The 25,316-nt window shown below is 57.2% G+C and overlaps 1 protein-coding gene across 1 annotated transcript in view; it reads left to right on the top strand.

Moving 5' to 3' along the window:
* CACNA1A (calcium voltage-gated channel subunit alpha1 A) overlaps nucleotides 1-24,581 on the top strand; it is a 213,290-nt gene extending 188,709 nt beyond the window's left edge. Inside the window, 21 exon segments of the mRNA XM_079772989.1 lie at nucleotides 2,871-2,998; nucleotides 5,185-5,281; nucleotides 7,756-7,861; nucleotides 18,055-18,162; nucleotides 18,291-18,391; nucleotides 19,358-19,458; nucleotides 19,560-19,698; nucleotides 19,849-19,962; nucleotides 21,216-21,251; nucleotides 22,288-22,510; nucleotides 22,783-22,811; nucleotides 22,813-22,907; nucleotides 22,909-23,032; nucleotides 23,766-23,801; nucleotides 23,803-23,862; nucleotides 23,865-23,906; nucleotides 23,908-24,026; nucleotides 24,028-24,070; nucleotides 24,072-24,302; nucleotides 24,305-24,358; nucleotides 24,360-24,581. Coding sequence (XP_079629115.1) covers nucleotides 2,871-2,998; nucleotides 5,185-5,281; nucleotides 7,756-7,861; nucleotides 18,055-18,162; nucleotides 18,291-18,391; nucleotides 19,358-19,458; nucleotides 19,560-19,698; nucleotides 19,849-19,962; nucleotides 21,216-21,251; nucleotides 22,288-22,510; nucleotides 22,783-22,811; nucleotides 22,813-22,907; nucleotides 22,909-23,032; nucleotides 23,766-23,801; nucleotides 23,803-23,862; nucleotides 23,865-23,906; nucleotides 23,908-24,026; nucleotides 24,028-24,070; nucleotides 24,072-24,302; nucleotides 24,305-24,358; nucleotides 24,360-24,446 — 2,073 coding nt within the window. The 3' untranslated portion in view covers nucleotides 24,447-24,581.
* Nucleotides 24,582-25,316: the final 735 nt, after the last annotated feature.

Here is a 25,316-nt window from a genome sequence, read left to right as displayed (position 1 = left end):
TAGATAGATGAAAAAAGATGCTAGGTAGGTAGATAGATACATAGATGATAGATAGATAGATGATAGATAGATCAGGAACCACAGCATCTGCCTGCTCCATCCTGATTTCTCTTTCTCACTCTCTCTGGGGCCTCATCACTGTACCCCCTTTTGTTTTCTGCTCTCCCTAGAGTAGTCACAGCACAGTCAGAACAGACACTATCCAGGTATTTCAAGCAGAGGGTATTGAATACAGGGATTGGCTACACAGGGTTGGAAAATGAGACATACAATGTGGCAAGCACCAGGGATTACTGACTGCAGGAATGCCAATGGTGGAGTATTAAACGGGAAAGAGCCCTAACGGGTTTGGCGCAGTGGATAGAGCGTCGGCCTATGGACTGAAGGATCCCGGGTTCGATTCCAGTCAAGGGCAGGTGCCCAGGTTGCAGGCTCGATCCCCAGGAGCGGGTGTGCAGGAGGCAGCCAATCAGTGATTCTTTCTCATCATTGATGTTTCTCTCTCTCCCTCTCCCTTCCTCGCTGAAATTAATAAAAATATATAATAAAAAAGAAAAATCCTTAAAAGGAAAAGAGGGTGTTACTGACCAACCCAGCTGCCCCTGGCACCTTCAGGGAGTGCTAACACCCCAGCCGTCTGCTGCCCCTGGACAGCTGCAGATGGAACTTGTTTCCTGTGACAAAGTGTCACAAACTGGGTGGCTTAACACAACAGGGATGTGTCCTCTCGCAGTTCTGGAAGCTAGAAGTCCGTTCAAGGTGTGGTCAGGGCTGTGCTCCCCCCGGAGCTTCTAGGAGGGATCCCTCCTGGTCTCCTCCAGCTTCTGGTGGCCCCAGGCATCCCTCGGCTTGCGGCAGCATCCCTCCAGTCTCTGCCTTCATCCTCACATGGCCTTCTCCGTGTGTGTTGGTGTCCAGATTTCCCTCTAATGAGGACAGTAGTCGTGTTGGTTTTAGGGCCCACCCTAGTTTAGTATGACGTCATCTTAACGTGATGACGTGCGCAAAGATCCTTTTTCCAAATTAAGGCCACATTCACAGGGACCAAGTTTTAGGATTTGAACGTGTCTTTTGGGGGAGATATAATTCAACCCACAACACAGACCCTTGCCCGAAGGAGGAGTCTCCTCATCCCTTCCTCTCCTCCCAAGTCTGGTTTCCTGTATGTGGGAGATGTTGTTTGCAGACCTCGGCCCAAGCACCAGCATCTGTCAGCAAAAGCCCAACACACCACCCTCTTTCAGACTAGTAACCTCAACGGGGAGACCTACGCCCTCAGGCTCACAGCCGCTGACCCAGGAAGGTCCATTGCCCAGATTTCCAGAAGAGAGAGTCTGCATGGGCCAGCGCAGCCCCTGGCCAGAGTCACCATTGTCCAGCAGCTGTGTGTGCGTAAAGGGACAAGATCTTATAACGCAGCCCATCTGCGAAGGGCAGGGACCTAGAAAATATCTACAACACTTGACCACCCGCCCCTGAGGGCAGGAATTTTGTTCACTGCTGTGTAACCAGTACCTAGGATAGTGACTGGCACACAGCAGGTGCTCAATCAATATCATGAAATGATTCATAAAAAATAGAATCACTAGAGTTAGGGGCATCTGGAATTACATGTCATTTATTAAACACCTATTATGTTTCCATCTAAACATTTGTGTAGTGCCTACTATGTGCCAGACCTTATGCTAGGCACTGGGGGTAATAGGAGAGAACACAGTTCTCTCACTTTGCAGGGGGGTGATGGGTAGACGAGTCAGCACAGATAGCAGCACAATCCGATCTGTGCTTTGATGGGGGAAATTCGGACTGAAGGAAGATTTCAAAGAGTGGCCCACAAGGATGGTGAGCAGGAGTTAGACTACATATTCATCAAATTGGTTGCAAGTAACATAAGCTGACTTAAGTAAAATATGCAGTTCACTAACTTGTGTAACTAAAAAGTCCAGATGAGGCTAGAACCGGGCAAGTGGACCCCATCATCTTTGCTGTTCTCAGACTTTCTCCTTATAGAGGCAAGATGGCTGCCAAATCGCCAGCAAAAATCCCAGGGAAGGCTCTCATTGGCCACCTTGGGTCATGTGCCCTTCCCTAACCAATGGCGTCTAAGGAGCCATGAGATGGGGGTCAGCCACACCCAACCACCGCACCCAAGTGTAAAGGGGAAGTTACCCAGGTTGCCACTAAAGAAGCAACTTGTGCAAAGGCCTGGAGGCAAAACTGTTGCAAGCTCCCCGTGTGTTAAGGGCCAGAAGAACACCTGAAAAGGAGCTACCAGATGCAGATGAGGGCAGGAAAATCCATCCATCCATCCATCCATCCTAGAAACACAGGGTGGGACAAAAGTAGGTGTACAGTTGTGTATATGGAAAAGCATACAGTAATTAATAAATAATTACTAATAAATTATAAAACCCACAAATAACCTGTTTCATATACTCACAACTGTAAGTACTTTTGCCCCAGCCTGTATTTGCTGAGTGCTTGCTTTGTGCTGGGGCTGGGAACACAAGGTTCTTGCCCACGTGGGACCTTCACTTGGGCCTCGTTGGAGGCCAGGTATGGGAGGGTTTAGGGTGATGGCAGTTCCCTTGCTTTTGGCCACCATTTCACACAGCCTCTCTCCCCTCTCTCTCCAACTTCCTGTCTCCGCCTTCCTCTGTCTCCCTCCCACATCTCCATTCCTCCATCTCTCTGTCTGGGCTCCTTGTGTGAGCATGTGCCATTCCTCCCGATCCCTATCCCCCTTCTCTTTCTCTGTCTCCCTTTCTCCATCTCGTCTCCCTCCCTCTCTCCCTCTGGACCTCTGTGTAAATGTGTTTGGATGGGTTTCGCTCTCCCCCGCTCCGTCTTGGCCCCTGGGGTTCCCACAGATGCTGAACCTCTTTGTTGCTGTCATCATGGACAACTTTGAGTACCTCACTCGAGATTCCTCCATCCTGGGTCCTCACCACCTGGATGAGTACGTGCGTGTCTGGGCTGAGTACGACCCCGCAGCGTGGTAAGGAGTCACCCCAAATCCTGCAGCCACACTGCCCACCTTTCTCTGGCACATAGGCTAGGGCAGGCTCCAGATCTGGGGGCGTTGAGTCCCTGAGGAGCCAGCGGGAATCTCAGGGGAATCAGTCTAGAGGAAGGAAATGAGAATTAGGACCCTCACAGACCCCGGGTTCAAAGCTTTGGGTACCAGCCCTGCCCAAGCCCCAGGCTTTCTGGGAGAAGAGGGAGGGAGTCGGCCATGAGGAGTTGGTCTCCTCTGAGTCTCTCCTGGCCCTCACTGTGAGGCCTCCAGATAGTGAGGACACGTTTGCCAGGCCCCAGGGAGGAAGCCAGAGGCCTCTCAGCCTCAGTGCTCCTGGGAGAGTGGGGGTGGGATCTGGCCTCGCTCCCTGGGCACATGAGATTGGCTGCAAGGTCCGAGTGGCAGAATGCAGCTTCTGCTGGGGTCCCAGGACCCTGGAGCAGGTGGTCACACAGCCAGGGGAGAGGACACAGAGCCTCGGGGGCCTTTGCATCTTCATGGTCACAAAGTGCGTGAGCTCTCCCATCTCCGTGGGCACCCGAGTGCCTTTCCTGGCTGCCAGGCAGTGGTTTTCGGAGGGTCAGCTCCATCCTGCGCATGGGTACTGAGCACCGGCTCAACACCAAGCACTTGCAGGACACTCAGAGGCACCGTCCTGATGCTCAGAGCCCATTAGCCCCCGACTGGAGATTCTGGTTCAGGCTGAGCGTGGGGCCTGAGAAAGCATGAATGGGCACCTTTCGGGGCCTGAGTGCTGGAGGGGAGGCCTTCCAGGGAAGCTGGGAGGAGTCATCCTTGCCATCCCTGCAGCCCCGCAAGTCCTCCGTGACCGGCCGAGAGGCTGGGTGAGCCGCGGGTCTGAGACTTGCTTTTCAGCTGGTTCCTAACTCTTCCTGTTTTGATTTTAGGTCACAGCAGTTGGATGCTGTCCCCCTGTCCTCTATGCCACGAGCCCCCTCATCCCAGTGTAGCCCATGTAGATTGTGGAGGAGGGAGGTTCCAAGAGAGCCCTAGAGAAGGTGCCCTGAGCCCCGAGCTCTGGGCTCACCCCAACTGAAGCCCTCTGCTCCCTGGGGTCTGTGAGTGACTGATCCCAAGCCTCCCCAACCCCTTCAAGCCAGGGGTCCCCAGTCCCTGACATTGTGACCTCACTGCGTGCACAGGAAGTCAGCGTGAAGGCAGCTTGACCCCTGTGCCTCCACTAATCCCCTCTCTTCTCCTTTCAGTGGTCGGATTCATTATAAGGATATGTACAGTTTATTGCGCGTAATATCTCCCCCTCTCGGCTTAGGCAAGAAATGTCCTCATAGGGTTGCTTGCAAGGTTTGATTTCCACTAAAACCTGCTAGCATCCATGGAATGAGTGTGGCTTGGGGTTCTTCAATATATATATTTCACGTGTATATATATATATATCCAAAAAACAGAGCCATCTCTCTTTCTCTTGCATTAAACTAGAAAACTCTCTTAGCCAACAGAATGCAGTCACTAGACTTGATGAAGCATGGAACATACCTCTCTGTTCCCTTCAGCCATTCTGCTTGCTCTTAGCTGAAGCTGCCCATCCTAGGGTCTCAACGGCACCCCAAATCAGACATCCAGGGGGATCGTAACTTTGCTCTCCTCCCCTCCCCCATTACCTCCACTCTCTCCCCCTCCACCCTTTGCCTCCCAAAGCCCCCAGCCCTCCCACCACCCCTGGCCCCTCCTCCCCATCTAGGTCCCCTCAGAGACCAGCCTCAGCCAAACCAGAGAACTTGACCCAGTTTTTAAAATAACATCAAACGAAAGCATTGTTTCAGGCCTTCCAAAATGAGGACCCTCCCCCCGACCCCCCGTTCCCCCCACTTTCCACCAGAACTATAGCTCAGAGTCAAAGCTGAATCTGACCTTTCTCTTTTCTCTCTCTCTCTCTCCCTGCTTGGAAGCAGTGAAATAATATTTTTTTAATTACCTTTTCTTCCATTTTTTTTCCTCCTCTTTTCCATTTATTTGAAACACCTATTTTATCGTTCTCTGCATCTTTCTATATTTTTTCGGCTCCTGTGGTTTTGGTTTTGGTTTTTTGTGTTTTTTTTTTTTTTCTTCTTCTTCTGTTTCCTCCCCTCCCTCCGCCCACCCTTCCTTTGGTTCTCCGTCCCCGTTTTTGTTTTCGGTGCTGCCAGGGGCCGCATGCCTTACCCGGACATGTATCAGATGCTGAGACACATGTCTCCGCCCCTGGGTCTGGGGAAGAAGTGTCCGGCCAGAGTGGCTTACAAGGTAGATTACCTTTGCTGACCACCACCGTCCGGGCACCGGGGACCTCTCCGTGCTGGCCAGGAACACCAGCCAAGTCTCTTTTTCCAGCGTTCCTCTTCTTTCTTTTTCTTTTTTCTTTTTCTTTTTTCTTTCCTTTCCTCCTCGAGTAAATGGACCGTGACCATTCCTTGATCTAAGGAGCACACCGTGTCCGTCCTTCTGATGAGTGTGTTTGGTGTTTTGAGACTCCATTATGGCCGACATGCAGGGGGGAGGGGGGAGCCCCCAGTCCCCTTGTATTTGGTCTCCAGGGAACCAAATTGGACACAAACACACTTCAGGGGGGATCCCCACCGTGCCTCCTTTCTGCCCACCCAGAGCGGCCCCCACTCCCAGGCCAGGGACAGGTACCTTTTGGCAGGGGTCTTTGGCCCCCAAAAAGGCATGACCCTGGCCCCACCTTTTATATCTTGAACTCCCAGGTCCAGCAGCGCCCCCACCCCCACACACACCTGAAGCTGATCTCTGACCTAGGGCCTTGGGGGACACAAGATCCTGAGGAACACCCATAGCCTCTCCCCCCTGCTCCTCCTGCCCCTGGAGTTGTTTCCCCAGCTCCTGTCCCTGTGCCACCTGCTCCCCCCCAAGACCACCCAACATGCCTCTCCATTGTTCCAGAGTGGGCAGGCAGGCCGCAGCTGGACCCCTGGACCGTGGCACCCTGACGCAGGCCATGCACGCTGCCTTGGCGGGAGCCTGGGGCGGGCAGGCACCTTGGCCGACCGGGGTTGGGGTGGGGGTGGTGCATGCTGGCTGAAGGAGCGAGGGTCCTGCCGCCAGGCGGCGGGGCCAGCCACCCCTCCAGGACCCCATCCCAGAATCTACCTTGGCACCCAAGGACCGATGTTCCGTTTCCTCCAGCTCATCCACGAAAAGTTCAGGGATGACCTTTCAAGTCCCCCCTAAAAATATGAGTACCCCGTCATCCCATTCTCCCACCCACCTTGGTCCGCCCTGTGTCTGCGAGTCTTCCCTCCCATTCTGCCAACACCATTCCTTCCCGCCTCCTGTAGCTGCCTCTCCACAGCCTCGTTCCTCCTCCCTCTCCGCACCCCTCCTTCCCAGCCACGGCCTGGAAGAGGCCGCCCACCAGCATCTCAAAGACCCCTGCACCTGTCCCCCTCTCTGTAGTCGTCCTCTCATCCTTTCTCTGGTCTCTGCTTGTCTAAGTGTGCGCGTGTGTGTGCGCGCGCGCGCGTGTGTGTGTGTGTGCGCGCGCGCGCGCGTGCACGTGCCCGCCCAAGAGAGAGGGAGGGCGACCCTTCCCTCCGGCCTCTGTGCCGTAAGACACCTCTGTGCCAAATTGAAAAGAGCACCCTTTCCACAGAACACCCTGTCTGCTGGGGAATTGTAACCCAGAGACGTGGTGAGAACCAGACGCTTTTCTGCTGGCCGCTGGGAAGCTGTCGTTTCAATGCACGAATCCCCGGCTTCTGAGACCGGGATCCCCTGCGCAGCGCGCAGCCCGCACAGCTGTGCCCGCGGCCGTCTGTGTGCCTCTCCATCTGCCGCCTCCCTCCCCGCTCTGCCCCCACCCATTTCTGTGTCTACTCTGGGTTTGTCCCCCTCCCCCCTCGTCCACCTCTGTGTTTCCTGCTGACGTGTCTGAGCCCCATGTGAGCCCCAAACTCACCCTCGACCCCCACCTCCATGCCACCCCAGCCTGGGCTGGTGCACCCCAGCCCAGCATTCTCGCCCACATCACCAAGCAAGGGCCCAGAGCCCCTGCCTGGGACCCGGGGAGTCTTCTCTTCCCTGGGCCACGGGAACACTCCTCGGCCCTCCCCCACCATCACACAGCCAAGACCCAGACTTGCCCTGAGATCACTTTCCACGGAGCTATGAATGAGTCTCGAGATTCCGTCTGCACGTGCCCGTCTGCCGTTCTGTGTGATGGCCTGGCCTCGCTGCATGTCTGCGAGGGGCCCACCCCATCGGCGGGGGGCCGCCCACCTGCTGCTTCTCAGCGAAATGGTGTGGCCTGTGCCCGTCCGGTCTGGTCTGGGCCGAGTGGGGGGTGGGGACGGAGCCAGCGGCCCCCGGGCGGTGTGGCCGTGGACCCCTCTGCCTGGCTGTTGCATGTCTGCTCTGATCCAGCTTGTGCGCTGCTTCTTTGGGGTGAGACGGAACGGAGCCGTCCGGGAGAACTCTGGGGCAGGGCGAGGACCTGGGCCCCTGGGAAAGCCAGCTCTAGGGTCCAGCCTGCGGGAGAGGAAGGGGCGGGGCTCGGCCTAGGAGAGCCCCCAGTGCCCTCCCTCCAGGCCACTAGGGGAAATGGGGAAATGGGGCGCCGGGACAGGTAACCTGAGGGTGGGGGGCACCTTAGCTGCTGCCTTCAGAGTTCTTCCCGGGGCTCCCCAGTGGGGTGGGTCTGGCTCACGGGAGACCGAGAGCAGAGCTTGGGAATGACTGCCCTCGCCTTTGGTTTTCTGCAGCGGCTCCTGCGAATGGATCTGCCTGTCGCCGATGACAACACCGTCCACTTCAATTCCACCCTCATGGCTCTGATCCGTACAGCCCTGGACATCAAGATTGCCAAGGGTAAGGGGGTTGGGCGGGGGGAGGGGTGGGAGCTGAGAGGGAGGACAGCGGGGAGGGGAGTGCAGCGGGCAGCTGAGGACTCCCCCTTCCGGCCTGAAACTGAAGGAGCCACTGCCCCGTCCTGGTCTTCATTGGCTCGCCCACTCACTCGCTCGGCAAACTCTGGTCACGCCTGCTGTGCCCCCAGCCACGGCTTAGAGGTGGGGACAGCTTCCACTCCCTGCAGGGGAGGGCCTGCCCAGGAGCCTCTGAGGAGGAAAGGTGATGAGTCACATGGACACCTGGATGGACAGTGCCCCAGGCAGCAGGACCATCAGGTGCAAAGGTCCTGGGGTAGGAGGCCACCTGGGGCTGTGTTGAACTAACTTGCCCTCTGAGTCAGGGGGTCGTCACGAAGCTTTTGGAGAAGAGGAGAGATCTGACCCTACTCACATTTGAACAGCCCCCTCGGGGGGAGAGTGGACGGGAAGAGGCCAGAGTGGAGGCCACTGGCCTGACCCAGGTGAACCTAGGAGGGAGGCTCCGACTGAGAGGCTGTGGAGGGTTCAGATTCTGGATATTTAATGGGAGCCGAGCCACCCAGATAACCACGGGACTGAATGTGGGGCGTGAGGGAAAGAGAGAAGCACGGCCACCCTCAGGGGTGAGGGCTGTTGCCTGAGACAGGGAAGAGGCAAGAGGGCCAGGTCAGGGCAAAGGGCGGGCAGGAGGCCGGCGTTGGCTGAGGCAGGTGGAGACACAGAGTAAGCAGGGGCTCTCCCACTTATACTTCGGGCGGCCTGAGGGGGCTCCTTCTGTGAGGAGGTGCTGAAGGCGGGGAGGTGAAGAGTCTTCAAGCTGGCGATGGAGTCAGGAGGCATCAGATGCTGACAGAGTTGAAGCCGGAGACTGGGCGGGCTCTCCAAGGGGACTGAGAGACCCCAAAGTCCAACCTCGGGGCCACCGCAGCGTTAGGGGGGACTGACGGGGCCAGGGAGGAGGGGGAACAGTGTCAGCGCCGCCCCGCAGCCAGGGGAGAGGACTGAGGGTGACGGTGGGTTTCTCTGACGGGGCGTTCTGGTGGAGGGTTCGGAGTCCCGTCCCTCCCCCCTGCCCCCCGCAGTGCGACTCAGAAGCCTGCTAGAGATGATGTGACTTGGCAGCCAAGGAGACAGCAGGGCAGAGAGAGGACGCGAGCAGCAGAGAGAAGGAAGTTGGGAAGGGAGCCTGCAGAGGACGGGGTGCGTCCTCCAGCAGAGTTGGACGTTGGGGGGCTGAAGAGAGACGACAAGGCTCCACCCAGCTGAGCCTCTGGGATATCGGAGGAAAGCAGACCGAACCTCGGGGACACGGGGTCCTAAGGGGAAGAGGGGGCGAGGAGCCGAGGCCAGAAGTTGCTGGGGGGGGGCGTTGGGGAGGGAGGTCAGCAGCTTCCAGTGAGACAGTGCCCAGTGGAGGGGGCAGGTTGAGGGCAGATGGTTAGACATGCAGGTGAAGGGAGAGAGGAGGAGGAGGAGCCACCAGAGAGAGCAAGACAGAGTCACAGGATGAGGCTCAGGGGACAGCAGAAGCGGGGTGGGGACAGCCGCCGGGCACACGTCGCCGGTCGGCCGGGTTCTGTGAGCACTGGGGCTCTGCTTGCCCCAGGCTCTCCTGCATCAGCTCGGTTGAAGCTGGACCCGGTCCCAGCCCAGGGAGGGAGGAAGCGGAAGAGGAGGCAGCAGCTTCCTTGTGATGGGGGGTCGGGGGGAGAGTCGTGTTCTGTGGGCTCATCTCGCCCACCTGCCCTGCCTCCCTGGAACCTCGGCAGACGACACCCTCTCCAAGCTTTAGTTCACGTATCAGCTAGTTAGGCCGCGTAACAAGTGACCACAAGCTTAGCAGCATAAAGCACACCTATTTATCAGTTCTGTAGGTTGGAAGTCCTGGTGGGCTCAACTGGGCTCTCACACGGTCGAAATCGAGGCATCGGCCAAGCTAGGATCTTCTCCAGGGGCTCTGGGAGCACCAGACGTCTCCGCGCCTGCCTGGCATTCCCCGTGCCCATCCCCAGCCCTGGCATGCCACTGGTTGCAGGGGGATTTCAACTTTGGAAAACAGGAATGCCTTTTGCCATCGTCTTAAGGCCAGATTCAGCCAAACGCCTCCCAGGGCCAATGCAGACTCTCATTCAGGACTCCACGTGGTCCTGACCTCGTGGGCACAGTCTCATCCTTTAATCCCCCAAACACAAGGCTCTGTCTGAAGGTGGGGTCTGCAGGGGCCCAGAAGGTTCTGGGTGGGCATGATGGGAGCCGAAGGGCTTTGACCTGCCTGAACCAAAGAGGGGTGTTCTGGCACGTTGTTATCTCCCTGAAGCTGGTGAGCCTCCGGCCCTCAGGGGGCTGCAGGGACACAGGCGACAAACAATAAGACCACAAATCTGCTATGTAGCATGTTCCAAGGTGAGAAATACTGTGGAAAAAGAGAGAGCAGGACAGGGGTTTGGGGAGTGAGGTCCGGGGTTAGGCCTTAAGTCAGCGTTGCTCGACTAGTGGCCATTCTGCCCCCAGGGACATTGGGCAATGTCTGGGGGCATTTTTGATTGTCACACTGGGAGGGGCTGGTGCTAGTGGCACTGCTGTGTAGAGGCCAGGATGCTGATGCTGCTGAATGTCCCAGAGTGTGCAGGACAGACCCTGTGATGGAGGCTCTTCACCAAAAGGTCTGCAGAGCCCTGGCTGGTTTGGCTCAGTGGATAGAGCGTTGGCCTGTGGACTGAAGGGTCCCGGGTTCAATTCCAGTCAAGGGCACATGCCCGGGTTGCAGGCTTGATCCCCAGTGGGGGCATATAGGAGGCAGCCAATCGGTGATTCTCATCATTGATGTTTCTATCTCTCCCTCTCCCTTCCTCTCTGAAATCAATAAAAATATATTTTTTTTAAAAATAAGGTCAAAGCCCTTCCGCTCCCATGATGCCCACCCAGAACCTTCCGGGCCCCTGCAGACCCCACCTTCAGACAGAGCCTTGTGTTTGGGGGATTAAAGGATGAGACTGTGCCCACGTGGTCAGGACCACGTGGAGTCCTGAATGAGAGTCTGGATTGGCCCTGGGATGGGTTTGGCTGGATCTGGCCCTAAGACGATGGCAAAAGGCATTCCTGTTTTCCAAAGTTGAAATCCCCCTGCAACCAGTGGCATGAGGTGGGGGAGGGGAGGACCCTTGGGCTATAAACTCTGGGACACCACGAGTTCATGGGCGACCGCTGCCTGTGTCCTAGGAGTCCTGGTGCTAATAATTCTGTAACTGGAGGAGGCATAAACCGGGGGTTCAGCCTTGAGGGAGCCCTGTGACCCTAGGGGAGGGCCACCGGAAACCCTCTAAGGATTTTCCCTTTGTTTTGTTTTTTTTTAATTTTTCTTCTGATCAATAAAGATTTTTTAAATCTTTATTGTTGATAGAGTATTACAGATGTCCCCCTATTTCCCCCCCCCATTTCCCCCCTCCACCAAGTGCCCACCCCACCCCAGGCCTTTACCACCATATTGTTTGTGTCCATAGGTAATGCATATATGCATATAATTTTTTGGTTATTCTCTTCCCACCCACCCCCTTCCCTCTGAGATTCCTCAGTCTGTTCCATGTTTCCCAGCCTCTGGTTCTGTTTTATACACCAGTTTATTTTGTTCATTAGACTCCCTGTTGATTTATTTTCATTTTTAGATTCAATTATTGATAGAAATGTATTTATTCCTATTTTATTGTCCATATTTTTAAATATATTTTTATTGACTTCAGAGATAAAGTGAGAGGAAGATATAGAAACATCAATGATGAGAGAGAACCATCAATCAGCTGCCTCCTGCATGCCCCCTACTGGGGATTAAGCCTGCAACCTGGGCATGTGCCCTTGGCCAAATCTAACCCGGGACCCTTCAGTCCCCAGGCAGACACTCTATCCACTGAGCCAAACCAGCTAGTGCTTCATATTTTTTACCTTTTTTATCTTCTTCTTCTCCTCCTCCTCCTCCTCCTCCTCCTCCTCCTCCTCCTCCTCCTCTTCTTAGAGAATACTCTTCAGCATTTCATATAATACTGGTTTGGCAGTGATGAACTCCTTTAGCTTTTTCTTGTCTGGGAAGCTCTTTATCTGACCTTCAATTCTAAATGATAGCTTTGCTGGGTAGAATATTCTTGGTTGTAGGTTCTTGCTATTCATCACTTTGAATCAATATATATATTGATTTCAGAGAGGAAGGGAGAGAGAGAGAGAGAGAGAAACATCAATGATGAGATAGAACCATTGATCGGCTGCCTCCAGCACACCCCCTACTGGAGATCAAGCCCACAACCTGGGCATGTGCCCTTGACCGGAATCGAACCCAGGACCCTTCAGTCCAAAGGCCAACACTCTATCCACTGAACCAAACCAGCTAGGGCTGGCCTGCTAGTTTCTGTTGAGAAATCAGCTGACAGTTGTATGGGTGCTCCCCTTTTAGGTAACTAACTGCTTTTCTCTTGTTGCTTCTAAGATTCTTTATTTGTCTTTAACCTTTGACATTTGAACTATGATGTGTCTTGGTGTGGGCCTCTTTGGATTACTCTTGTTTGGGGTTCTCTGCGCTTCCTGGACTTATAAGTCTATTTCTTTCACCAGGTGGGGGAAGTTTTCTGTCATTATTTCTCCAAAGAGGTTTTCAATGTCTTGCTCTCTCTCTTCTCCTTCTGGCACCCCCATAATGGGAATGTTGGTACACTTGAAGTTGTTCCAGAGGCTCTTTATACTACCTTCATTTTTTTGGATTATTTTTTCTTTTTGCTCTTCTGCTTGGGTGTTTTTTGCTTCCTCATATTCCAAATTGTTGATTTGATTCTCAGAATGCTCTACTTTACTGTTGAATCCCTGAAATTATTATTTATTTAGTTAGTGTATGCTTAATTTCTGACTTCCTTTTTCATGTCTTTGATGTTCTCACTAAGATTCTTGAAAGTCTCACTAAGTCCCTTGAAGCTCTCATTAAGACCCTTGAGCAACTTATAAACATTGTTTTGAATGCTGTATCTAGTAGTTGGCTTACTTTTATTTCATTTAGATTTTTTTTCTGGAGATTTCCTCTGTTTTTCATTTGTGACATGTTTCTTTGTCTCAGCATTTTGGCTGCTTCCCTGTGTTTGTTTCTATGTATTAGGTAGAGCTGTTATGTCGCCTGGAGTTGGTAGAGTGGCCTTCTGTAGTAGGTGTCCTATAGAGCCCAGTGGCTTAGCCTCTCCAGTCACCTGAGCTGGGCACTGTAGGTATGTCCCTGTGTGGGCTGTGTGCACCATCTTGTTATAGTTGAGCCCTGATTGCTGTTGGCGTCACTGGGAGGAATTAACCTCCAGGCCAAGGGGCTGTGAGGACCACCTGTGTCTACAATGGAAGAGCTGCTATGCAGGAGACACCCCTTTGGAGCAGGACTTGCTTCAGTGGGGCTTTGGTGCTCACTGAGTCTGCCCCTTGAGTGTGTCGCTTGTGGATGTATAGAGTTGTAACCTGGTATGGTTTGAAGCTGTGCACCGGCTCTGGGGCCTCCTGGGAGGTGCAAAGTCAGCCACTGCCTGAGGCCACCCCTTAGGAGCTGCAGAGGGATCTGCAGATGCTGCTCCTTGAATTGGGCTTGGAAGTGCCCAGGCAAGGCCAAGCTGTGAAGCAAGGCAGGCTGGGGCCTCTTATTGATAGGTTTGGGGCACGCTGACACCAGCTGCAGCTTGTTTGAGAGGTTTTAGGAAAGTCTGAAGCCTGAGCCAGGACAGGCTATCGTACGGAAAATTGGATGGGGTGGGGCCTCCAGGGCAGAGGGAACAGTGTGGGCCAGGCTGATGGAAACTCAGATATGGCTGCCAGAACTGACTGGGGGAGGTCTCAGCATAGGAACAATGACCCCTGTGAGCACCCCTGTCTGGGAGAAAGCCACCCCCCGAGTTTTTGCTCCGATGCCAGACAATTTAGTTCCTCCCTGTATGTCCCTGGATTCAGAGGGATTGAGTCTGAGTAAGTCCATATGCCAACCCTAAGAGATACTGCTGGGAATCCAGCAGCCTCCATGTCACTCAGCCACAGTCCCTGCTAGTTTTTACAGCCCGAAGTTATGGGGCCTTCTCTTCCCAGCTCTGGAACCCTGGGCTGGGGGTCTGGTGTGGGGCTGAGACCCCTTGTTCCTCACGGGAGGCCTTTGCAGCCGAGATCTCCCTCCCGATTTAAAGAACGCCACATGTGGGTGTCGGACCAGCCCGTTCCATGCCTCCACCCCTCCTACCAGTCTCGGTGTGCTTTCTTCTTTACTTCCCTCGTTGTAGGACTTCCATTCAGCCAGGTTTCAGGCAGTTCTGAATGATGGTGGTTCTGTATTTTAGTTGTAATTTTGATGTCGTTGTGGGAGGCGGCGAGGACCGGCGTTTACCTGCACCACCATCTTGGCTCTTACCCGGATTTTCCCTTTGTTTAAATGGGAATGACAGTCTGAAGGCCAGGCTTCCCAGTGAATTGAAGCAGAGTTCACGGATTCTCAGCCGGGGCAGTCTTGTCCCCCAGGGGACAAGTTGGCAATGTGTGGGGACATGTTTGGTTGTCAGGACTTGGGGTGCTACTGGCATCTAGTGGGTGCTGCTCATCATCCTACAATGCACAGGACAGCCCCACAATCAGTGACCCACCCCCACGTGTGCACAGTGCTGACGGAGGCCCAGGAACCCTGCCCTGACCCCCTTACCTAATTCAGAAGCCAAGAGCAGGTGTCTTAGGCAGCGCAAGTGGCTATAACAAAATAGCAGAGACTGGGGGGCTTACGCAGCAGGAATTTATTTTCTCACATTTCTGGAGCCTGAAGGTCCAACAGCAAGGTGCAGCCAGGGCGGGTTTCTCCTGAGGCCTCTCTCCTCGGCTTGCAGATGGCCAGCCACCTGCTTGCTGTGCCCCTACATGGCCTTTCCTCTGTGTGCACACCCCAGCGTCTCCCTCCTGTAGGACACCAGTCCTCTTGGGACCTCATGTAACTTTAACTACGTCCTTAAAGGCCCCAGCTCCAAATACATTCACATAGGGGCTGAGGGCTTCAACATGGGTGTTGGAGGGACACAATCCCATCCATATAGCAGGCGTCTTCTCTCATCTAGAAACAGGAGCTAACTACACTGTAAGAAGAGGGTGACTTCTTTTTTTTTTTTTTTTTTTCAGAGAGGTAGGGGGAGAGGGAGAGAGAAAGAGATAGAAACATCCATGATGAGAGAGAATCATGGGTCGGCTGCCTCCTGCATGCCCCATACTGGGGATCGAGCCCACAGCCCAGGCATGTGCCCTTGACCGGAATCGAACCCGGAACCCTTCGGTCCACAGGCCGACGCGCCATTCACTGAGACAAACCGGCTAGGGCGAGAGGGTGACTTCTAACAGGAAATGTCACATTCTCTTCTTTACCTTCCCATGTGTCTGAGAAGGAGCCATAGAGACCCTGGACACCTCACGTAGCGAGAGACAGGAGACATAGCCATGAATTCCAGCTGTTTCCCAGGAGGAAAGAAACCCTGTCATAGGGTGTTGGTGCTGAGGCTCTTGAGAGCCCAGCGACACGGGATTTTCCCACGTTTTTCCCAAATAGTCTTGACCTCCCAACTGCTGTAGGGACACAGATTAGCTTCACCACCACCCCCTGCTGCCCCCTCCCTGCATCACCGGTGGTAAAGAAAGACAAGTCCAGTTCTAGCCGGCTTGGCTCAGTGGATAGAACGTCGGCCTCCAGACAGAATGGTCGTGGGTTTGGTTCCGGTCAAGGGCATGTGCCTGGGTTGTGGGCTCGGTCCCCAGTAGGGGGCATGCAGGAGGCAGCCAATCAGTGATTCTCTCTCATCATTGATGTTTCTCTCTCCCTCTTCCTTCCTCTCTGAAATCAATAAATATATATTTAAAAAAAAAGAAAGAAAGAAAGAAAGACCAGTCCATGGAGCAGGCCCTCTAGGGGGTGAGAGATGAAACAACAACATGACACAATAAATACAGAGAAGAGAAAGCAGGAAAAAGACATAGAAGGTGATGGGGCATGTCTTAAGCAGGAGGATGGCTAGAAAGCTTCTCTGATGAAGGGTTTGAGCAGGGGCCCGAAGGAAGAAGGGAACCATGTCGAAAGAGTAACCCCAGCAGAAGAAACCGCCCGTGCAGAGGCCCTGAAGGAGACTGCACCTGGCGTGTCTGAGGAATAGTGAGAAGGTCAGTGTGGCTGAAACGGTGAGCGAAGGCAGATTGTGTAGGACCCTGTGAACTTGGACGATCACCCTGATTGAGGCAGAGCTGAGGAGGGCTCTGAGGAGAGGAGTCACCTGACTGACTCGGGTGCTCACAGGGGCCGTCTGGCGGCTGTAGGAGGGAGAGGAGGACCTGGGCAGAGGCGACTGCACTGGTCCAGGCGGTTCATCTTCCCATCACCTCCAGAGTCACGTGGGCGAAGATGATTGAAAGTTTCGTAGAAGGCCTGGCAGATGTCTGTGCTTGGACCCACACCTGCTGAGAGGGAGGAGCTGGGCGAGGCGTCAGAGGCAGTTCTAGGAAAAGGAGGCGTGGGGAAGGTGGGAGAGAGGAGGCCCACGGGGAGTGCAGGCAAAGCGGAATGTGAGCACTGCCCGCACAGGGCAGCTCTTCAGCCTGCATGCCCAGTGGATGGCTGTTAAAACCCTGAAGTGCTTTTTCTCATGGCTGGGAGCCAGCCCCTGCCCTCCCCCCAGATCTCCTAGACCTCCTCCCACAATGCAGCAACTACAAAGTTCAAGTTTGGCCAGGACAGAGGGGAAGGAGAGGAGCGGGTACAAGAGGACTTGGTGCATAAAGGGGCCCCGTCCACAGTGAGCAGGGGGCCTTGGGACCCTGGCTCTGATATCAATGTCCCTTTCACACCTGCCAGTAAGTGTTTGGAACCCGCCCCTGTGACCTCTTACAGGTGTTGGTGTGTGCCCTCTGGTGGCCGTGGGGAGTAAGGGCTGGAGCGGGGAGACCTGAGAGGAGGATACTGCACTGGTTAGGGTGGGAGATTATGGGGCCAGGGTTGAAGGCTCTGAAAGGGAAGTAGGAGCAGAGGCCACGCTGGTGTATTATTCAGGATGTGCTGCCATGACAAACAGCCCCACAGTCTCACACCGGCACAGGTTTGCTTCCCACTCCCATTCATGTGTCTTTCCTGGGTTGGCAGGGGGACTTAGGGGCCAGGCCCGAGAAAGCCACTGCCCCTAATGTCACCAGCCATCATGACAGAACAAAAGAGAACCCAGAAGGGTCATTCACTGGCCATTAAATGCCCAAAGTGACACCTCGCTCTGCTCACACCTCATGGGCAAGAACTCGTCACATGGCCCCAGCCAATCACAGGGTCCAGTACGGGTCACACTACCATGTACTCAGGCAGGAACCGCTGGGACCAGGAATCGCTGACAAAGAGCCTTAATGACCATCATGGTGGGGGAGAGGAGACTTGGTTGAGGGAGAAACCTCTACCAGAACTGCCCTGTGGCTTCCCAGCCTCCCCGGGGCTTCCCCCAGGCCTCGCCACAGACCAATGCCGCTGTGGTAACAATCCTATGGCTGACACTGTCCTAAGGCTGCACGCATATTAACTACTATAATCACCAAACAACTCAGTGAGGCCCTGGCCACTGTGCCTCAGCTGGTTGGGCATTGTCCCATGCACCAAAAGGTTGCCGGTTCGATTCAAGGTTGGACACATGCCTGAGTTATAGGCTCAATCTCGCATGGGGGGGGGGGGGGCGGTGCAGGAGGCAGCCAATCAGTGTTACTCCCTCACATTAATGTTTCTCCCTCTCTCTCCTTTCCTCCCTCTCTCTAAAAATCGGCGATAATATTTTTTTAAAACTCAGTGAGGCAGGTACAATTGCTATCATCCCCATTTCACAAATGGGGAGAATGAGGCACAGAGCAGTGGGCTAACCTAATGCAGTTGGAGCCAGGTTTTGACCTGGGCCATCCAGCCCCTGTCGATGCTGAACTATCCCCCCATGCAGCTTCTCCACAGCCCTGTCCCTGCCAAGGACCACAGCCCCGTGGTCATTTCTCTGGGCCAGCTGCACTGGGCACTGGCACCCGTGGGAACCAGGACTCCAGAGCACTGGGTAGGCAGGAGCTGCCGGCTCGGTGACTGGCCTAGAGGCCAGCAGGTGCTCAGGCGGGCAACCAGGCCTCTCTGTGCCCACGTTGCAGGAGGGGCCGACAAGCAGCAGATGGACGCCGAGCTACGGAAAGAGATGATGGCCATCTGGCCCAACCTGTCCCAGAAAACACTGGACCTGCTGGTCACCCCTCATAAGTGTAAGAGCCCAGACTGGCCTGGCCCCGGGCCCAACCCAACAGGACAGAGGGGGAGGGGGGGGAGGAGGCACCGGAGGACTGGTGCCTACAGGGGCCCCCTCCACAGTGAGCTTGCTCTGTGCCCCCAGCCACGGACCTGACCGTGGGGAAGATCTACGCGGCCATGATGATCATGGAGTACTACCGGCAGAGCAAAGCCAAGAAGCTGCAGGCCATGCGTGAGGAGCAGGTATGGCTCAGGCCCTGACAGCGCTCCCCTCCGACATTCCTCCCTCTGGGACCACCCAGGCTGGGGGACTGTACCTTCCTTGTCACCATGAGGACCATCCAGAACAGTGGGGTGTGGCCAAGCCCCCGGGCAGGTCATTGAAACAACCTGGATTAATTCATCTGCTCCACCAGCACTTCCTGGTTGTCAGGCACTGTTCTCAGCCCCAAGGGTGCAGCTGTGAGCAAAACAGACCAGAAGCCCAGATGTGGAAATGCCAGTAATGACAGCATGACTAAATGACACAGCATGGCAGCACATAACCAGCTCCGCGGGAAAGAGTGCCTTGTGGGGAGGGGTACAGCTTTAAATGGGTAGTCAGGGGAGGCCTCCCTGAGGAGGTGACTTCTGAGCAAAGGCTTAAAGGAAGAGAAAAGAGAGTGAGCCAAGCAGACACCTGGGGGGGAGAGCATTCTGGGCAGAGGGAACAGCCACTGCAAAGACCCTGAGGCAGGACTGTGAGTTTGAGTTTTGGAAACAGCAAGGTCTTATGGCGCAACGGAGCAAGCAAGAGGGGCAGAGGGAGGAGACAAGGTGATAATTATGCAGGACCGTGGAGGCCATGCAGAGAACTTTGACTTTTGCTCTGAGTAAGGGGCTCCTAGAGGGGAGTGACCTCTTACAGGTGTTGGTGTCTGCCCTCTGGTGGCCGTGGGGAGTAAGGGCTGGAGCGGGGGGGGGGGGGGGGGGCGGGGGACGGGACCTGAGAGGTGGATACTGCACTGGTGAGGGCGGGAGACTATGGGGCCGGGCCTGGGCGGTGGCCGTGGAGATGTGAGAAATGACCCCATTCTGGATGGATTTGGAAGGAAGAAGCTAGTAGGCTACTGATGGATCAGACCCTCCACAGCCTCCCCCACCCCCCACCTATCCCCACCACACACACGCACACATACACTCTGCACACGCTGCTCTCTGCCTCCCCAGAACCGGACACCTCTCATGTTCCAGCGCATGGAGCCCCCGTCACCAACGCAGGAGGGGCAGAACGCCCTCCCCTCCACCCAGCTGGACCCCGGAGGAGGCCTGTGAGTGTCACTCTGGCCAGGAGGAGGGATGGAAGGGCAAGGAGTGCCAGTCCCAGGCACAGGAGCCCCCGGAGTGCCCACTGCCTGTGTCTCCCGTGCAGGATGGCTCATGAAAGTGGCATCAAGGAGAGCCCTTCCTGGGTGACCCAGCGAGCCCAGGAGATGTTCCAGAAGACGGGCACATGGAGCCCAGAGCGAGGGCCCCCTACCGACATGCCCAACAGCCAGCCCAACTCTCAGGTGCCTCTGTCCTCTCCCTGCCCCACTGCTCACGGCCGGGGCAGTACAGGAGGGTGGGGCCCGGGCCTGCCGCTCCACGCACAGCGGGCTGCCCCTGGGGTACGTGTGCCCAGCCCCGGGGCTCACCCGGCCTTGCTGTCTGCCCTGCAGTCTGTGGAGATGCGAGAGATGGGCCGAGATGGCTACTCAGACAATGAGCGCTACCTCCCCACGGAAGGCCAGGCCCGGGCTGCCTCCATGCCCCGCCTCCCGGCAGAGAACCAGGTGAGCGCTTTCACCCACCCCCCTGAGGGGGACTTGGGCCCCAGAGGCCCTGCCTCCTGAAGCCCAGGGCACCTCTTCCCTCCTCCGGGATGCAAGCCCTGCCTGGCTATGCCTGGGCACCTGGAGGCCCTGCCCTCTGAGCGCCTCCTAATGGAGGGCAGAGAAAGGGGCTCCCTGGGCAGGGTGCAGTAGCCACTGCCAAGTGGTTTGTCTCTGCCCTGTTTGGGGTGCTGAGGCGGGAGAATGTGGAAGACACGTGGGGGTGTGGGAGGTGATGCGAGAGACTGCAATCGAGAGTACAAGCATGCACACAGGCATGCACACACGTGCACACATACACATACATATATGTGTGTTTTCGTACACATGCACTTGCTTGCACAAGTAGGTCTGCTTTCAGAAACCTGGCAGGTCCTAGGACCTGGTGGCAGAGTCTGGGGAAGGCCCGGGACAGCTTGGGTTCGTCCTGTCTGGTCTCTGTGGGGGCTGCTGGGCAGGGGCGTGTGCCTGATGTGTGTCTGTGTGGCTGCTTTACCAGCTGCAGGGCCCTGGGAAGGAGGAGGGCAGGCGGGTCCCAGTGCCCCGGGCCCATGGGGACTGAAGCCAGAAGCATGGCTGGCTGTCCACCTGGCCCAGGAGGTGGGGCAGCATGTCTGACGAGGGCTGCCGTGTGCTGTGCCAGCTCATCTGCACGGGGTGGAAGGCTGCGCTGTGCCTGGCTGGGCCAGGGTCTCCCAGGGGCCCGGCCTCTGGCTGTGGGAACTTGGGTGGGAAGCACCCAGCCTGCATGTGGCTGCCCAGCCCTATCCTGCCAGCCTCTGCCCCCCAGGACTTAGCTGCTGGGCCCTGGGAGAGGGTTGAGACAAACCCAGCTGATGGCTACCTCCCCAAACTACTCCCCCTCCCCCCTCCCCCCCAGCTTTGAGTGTCAGCCGGAGCCAGGGCTGGAGGCATTGCATGAGGCAGAGCCGGGGGCCAGGGGCCTGTGGCTACACCATCCCATCTGTCCATCTCTTGCCTCTGCCATCTGTCTGTCTGTGGTGTCTCCTGTCTGTCTCCTCTGTGCCCCTGGGGGGACTGCTGGCTGGGCCAGGGTCATCAGTTACCAGGGACTTGAACCCCTCTTTCCCTCTCTCCATTCTCCCCCTCACTCCTCAGGTCTATGTACCACCTCTCACTCCCCCTCTTGGCTTTTATATTTATTTTCTTCTTTCTGTTTTTTCTGTGTGCACCATCCCGTGGGGCTGTGACAGAGGAGAAGGGGCCGGCCACGTGGGAATAACCTCAGTGTATGTACCGCCCGCCCGTCTGCCACCCAGCTGGGCTCTGGCCCCCTCTTCCTGCCCACCCCCCCTCGGGGGAGTCCTGTCATTCCGGACTCCATCCTTTCTTTGCAGACAACATCCCCTCCCTCCCTGTGGAGACCTATCCTCCTGTGTTCTGTTCTGTGTGCCCCACATGTGCCCTGTGGAGGTGGCCCTTCACCCCTCTTCCCCTTCCCCTCCTCCACCCTTTCTCTTCAGAGCCCCACATTCCAAGAATCCGGAATGATGCCCCACACCTGGCCACTCTCTTTCATTTCCCTGCCCACCCCTGACCCTCTGGTCTTGCAGCCCTGTGTCCCTTAAAACTCCTGCCTCGGGCGTGTCCCCAGCCACTCAGCTGGGCTGGATCTAGGGGATGTCCCCCGGCTCCTCCTCTCCTCTCCCAACTCAGAGAACTGGGGGGGGCGGGGGTAGCGGTGCTGGGGGCAGGGAAGGGGACTTGACCCCGGTGGGGTGGTACAGCATGCACAGGTTCCCAGGCTGCAGGCTGAGGATGAGAAGGCGGGTCTCCCAGGACCTGGAGTGTCAGGGCAGCCCCTCCGGTGGCCAGGCAAGCCCAGACCCCACGGCCAAGGAGGACAGTGATTTGGGGTGCTGGGTGCCTGTCCCTGAACCTTAGGCCTCACAGCCTCCAAGAGAGCAGGCAGAGGTGAGGGCAGGGCCTGCTGCCCAGTGCCCGGTTCCCAGGTTTGCACTCGGGGGGAGCACAGCTCTTCTCTTCTGCCGGGCTGCATGCCCGTGGCCGGATGCCCAGGGCCTAGAGGCACCCCTGGGAGTGGTCCTGAGAGGCAGCAGGAATGGACCAGCAGAGCCTCTTGGCCAGAAACCAGGATGGGCCCGGGAGGGGACAGAGGCACCCCGGGGCCCTAGGTGATCAGGCCCCACCACCCACCCCCGCCCAGACCTCGGTCTGAATGGTCACACCCCATCGCTGACAGCTGCTAGGGCAGGACAGACGGGGCCGGCCACTGACGCCAGCCTGCCGACCTGTCTTCCCCAGACCATCTCAGACACCAGCCCCATGAAGCGCTCAGCCTCCGTGCTGGGCCCCAAGGCCCGGCGCCTGGACGACTACTCCCTGGAGAGGGTGCCACCAGAAGAAAACCAGCGGCACCACCAGCGGCGCCGGGACCGGGACCGTGACCGTGACCGTGACCGTGACCGTGACCGAGGCCACCGAGCCTCCGAGCGCTCCTTGGGCCGCTACACGGATGTGGACACAGGTGGGCCACCCCGCAGGGCCCAGGAAACTGAAGGCTGTGCCAGGGGACGGGAGGGGCGAGGAGAAGAGAAAGCAGAGGCGGAGACACTGAGAGAGAGGAGGGCTGGGTGGCACCCAGCTGGGCTGAGGGAGCCTGGGGACTGGACCCCCAAAGCCCCCGGGCCAGAGGAAAGCACTGCTCTCTGGGACCCACAGACCCTCTCGGTGGCCTCCTGGGTGCACGTCCCGCCCCACCTCACGGCCTGCTGTCTGTCTGACCCCTGCCCGGCCCAGGCTTGGGGACAGACCTGAGCATGACCACACCAGTCGGGGGACCTGCCATCAAAGGAGCGGGACCAGGAGCGGGGCAGGCCCAAGGACCGGAAGCACCGGCAGCACCATCACCACCACCACCACCACCCACCCCCCGCCCCCCGACAAGGAGCGCTACGCCCAGGAGCGGCCCGACCACCGGGCCCGAGCCCGGGACCAGCGCTGGTCCCGGTCACTAGTGAGGGCCCCCGAGCACATTGCACACCGGCAGGTGGGGTGTGGCAGGAGTTGCCCCCCAGACCGAGCCACGGGGGACCAGGAGAGGAGGGCGGCCCCCACACCCCCACAGCCACTCGGGGCAGGGTCCTCCCTCCCCACGGTGACCTCTGACCCTGCCCACCCCCTGGGCTCCTTCCCAAGCCAAGGGGGGCCTGGGGGAGGGTGGACATCGCCTCCCGCCACTGTGGCCCCCCCACTCCGCCCCCCAGCCCCTGCCCGCCTGCCGCCCCCCTGCCTGCAGCTGCTTCCTCTTTGGTTGTGGATCACGTTTGCGTTCTGGCCAGCCCAGTCCCTGCGCTTTCCTTTAACCCGGCTTCCGTTTTTGTTCCGATTATGATTTCTGTCCTCTGGACGCCTGTGAGTAATTTTTGAACTTCTGCTATTTTAACCCCGAAACTTACAAAACTCCATTTCTCATTTCTCTTTTCACTTTGTTGTGTTGGTTTTTGACTTCCCCCGCCCTCCTGGTCTCCCGCCCTCCTTCCCCTCCTCCTCCCCCACACCCCTCCCCCCTCTCCCTCTCCGCCCCCTCCTCCCGGTGGCTGTTGCTTTTTTCCTTTTTTTCCATTCAAACGTCCTGTCCTCCACCTCCCCCGCCCCTCCCGCCCGGCCCCTCCCGCCCCCCTCCGGCTTCCCTGTGACCCTCCCCGTGTCTCCTCCTGTCTCCTCCTGGTTGATTTTGTTGTATCTTTTGTTTTGATTCCTTTGTTTCAATTTTCGTGTAGGGCAGTAGTTCCGTAAGTGGAAGCCCAGCCCCCTCACACATCTGGTACCAGCACTCCGCGGCGGGGCCGCCGCCCAGCTCCCCAGACCCCCTCCACCCCCCCCGGCCACACGTGTCCTATTCCCCCGTGGTGCGCAAGGCCCGGCGGCTCGGGGCCCCCGCAGCAGCAGCAGCTGGTGGCGCGGCCGGGCCGGGCGGCCCCCGGCGGCCCGCGGAGGTACCCGGGCCCCGCAGCCGAGCCGCTGGCGGGGGAGCGGCCGCCGGGGGGGCAACCGCTCGCCGGCACCGGAGCGGCGGGGCGCGGCGCAGAGCAGAGTCCCCCAGGGCGTGTCGCCACGGCGGGGCGCGGTGGCCGGGCGTCGGCCGCGCACCACCTCCGGAGCGGCCCCCGGGCCCCCGGCACCACGGGTACTACCGGGGCTCCGACTACAACGAGGCGGACGGCCCGGGCGGCGGCGGGGGTGAGGCGCCCTACGACGCGCCGCCCCCCGCGCGGCACACGTGCTCGCCCAGGACTCCCCCGGGCCGCGGGCCTGGCGGGCGCGTCGCCCTCCCCGGCACGGCCGGCGGCTCCCCAACGGCTATTACCCGGCCCCACGGACTGGCCAGGCCCCGGGGGCCGGGCTCCCGGAAAGGCCTGCACGACGCCTACAGCGAGACAGACGACGACGACTGGTGCTAAGCCCGGGCGAGGTGGCACCCGCGCCCGCCCGGCCCCCCCACGCACCCCACGCACACACCCCACGGGGAGGAGCCGCCCGGCCGCGAGGCCACCTCGCTGCCACCTGCCCAGCGCCCGGGGGAGGCCGGGGAGAGGACCTGCCGGACGCCCCCGGACTCTGGAGGGAGTCCCCCGGGCCGGGACACACCAGAGTGTCCCGCAAAGACCCTCGGCGCCCCCCCACCCAGCCCCGACCCCCCACGACGGGGACGCTCGGGGGACAGACAAACCACACAGCCAAGGGATTCGAATTAACTCAGCCATTTTTGGAGAACCTTGGGGAAAATGGAAATTTAAAAAAAAAAAAAAAAACATTTTTAAAAGAAAAACGGGGAGAAAAAAAAATCGCTTCTATTGATGAGTTTTATCATCTCAATTGAACCTTTCCTTCCCCTGGTGAACGCGAGCTGGTGGCCCGTGTGTGGCCGAGAGACCGAAACCCAGCGGCCCACACAGACCTCCGCCAGACAGCTCAGACCCCACACACGTTCTCAGACACACAGGAGTGCTTGCTGGTTATACCAAACCCTACTATTACTGCCTGCAGAAATCGATTTAAAAAAAAAATAAACAATTTTAAAAAGGACAAAAAAATTAATGATTGAGAACAGAAGCATTTTTTCTGACATTTGGTCCTGCTTGAAATAACAAAAGAAAAAAAAAAAAAGACCACCACCACCGATTTCCTTTGCTTCTTTTGCCTTTTTCCTACCTTGTTTGAAAACTGTGGGCTTGGGACTGTGAATTATTGCATGACATTCAAAAAAAAAAAAAAATAAAAAGTTGAATCAAAGGGCTTATGGACTGAGTGGTCTTTAAACCCTCTGCAAA

The sequence above is a fragment of the Cnephaeus nilssonii genome (genome assembly GCF_951640355.1).
Source record: "Cnephaeus nilssonii genome assembly, chromosome: 5".
NCBI classification, from domain to species: Eukaryota; Metazoa; Chordata; class Mammalia; order Chiroptera; family Vespertilionidae; genus Cnephaeus; species Cnephaeus nilssonii.
The sequence above is the reverse complement of the archived record's forward strand: the minus strand, read 5'-3'. Positions and strand labels throughout refer to the sequence as shown.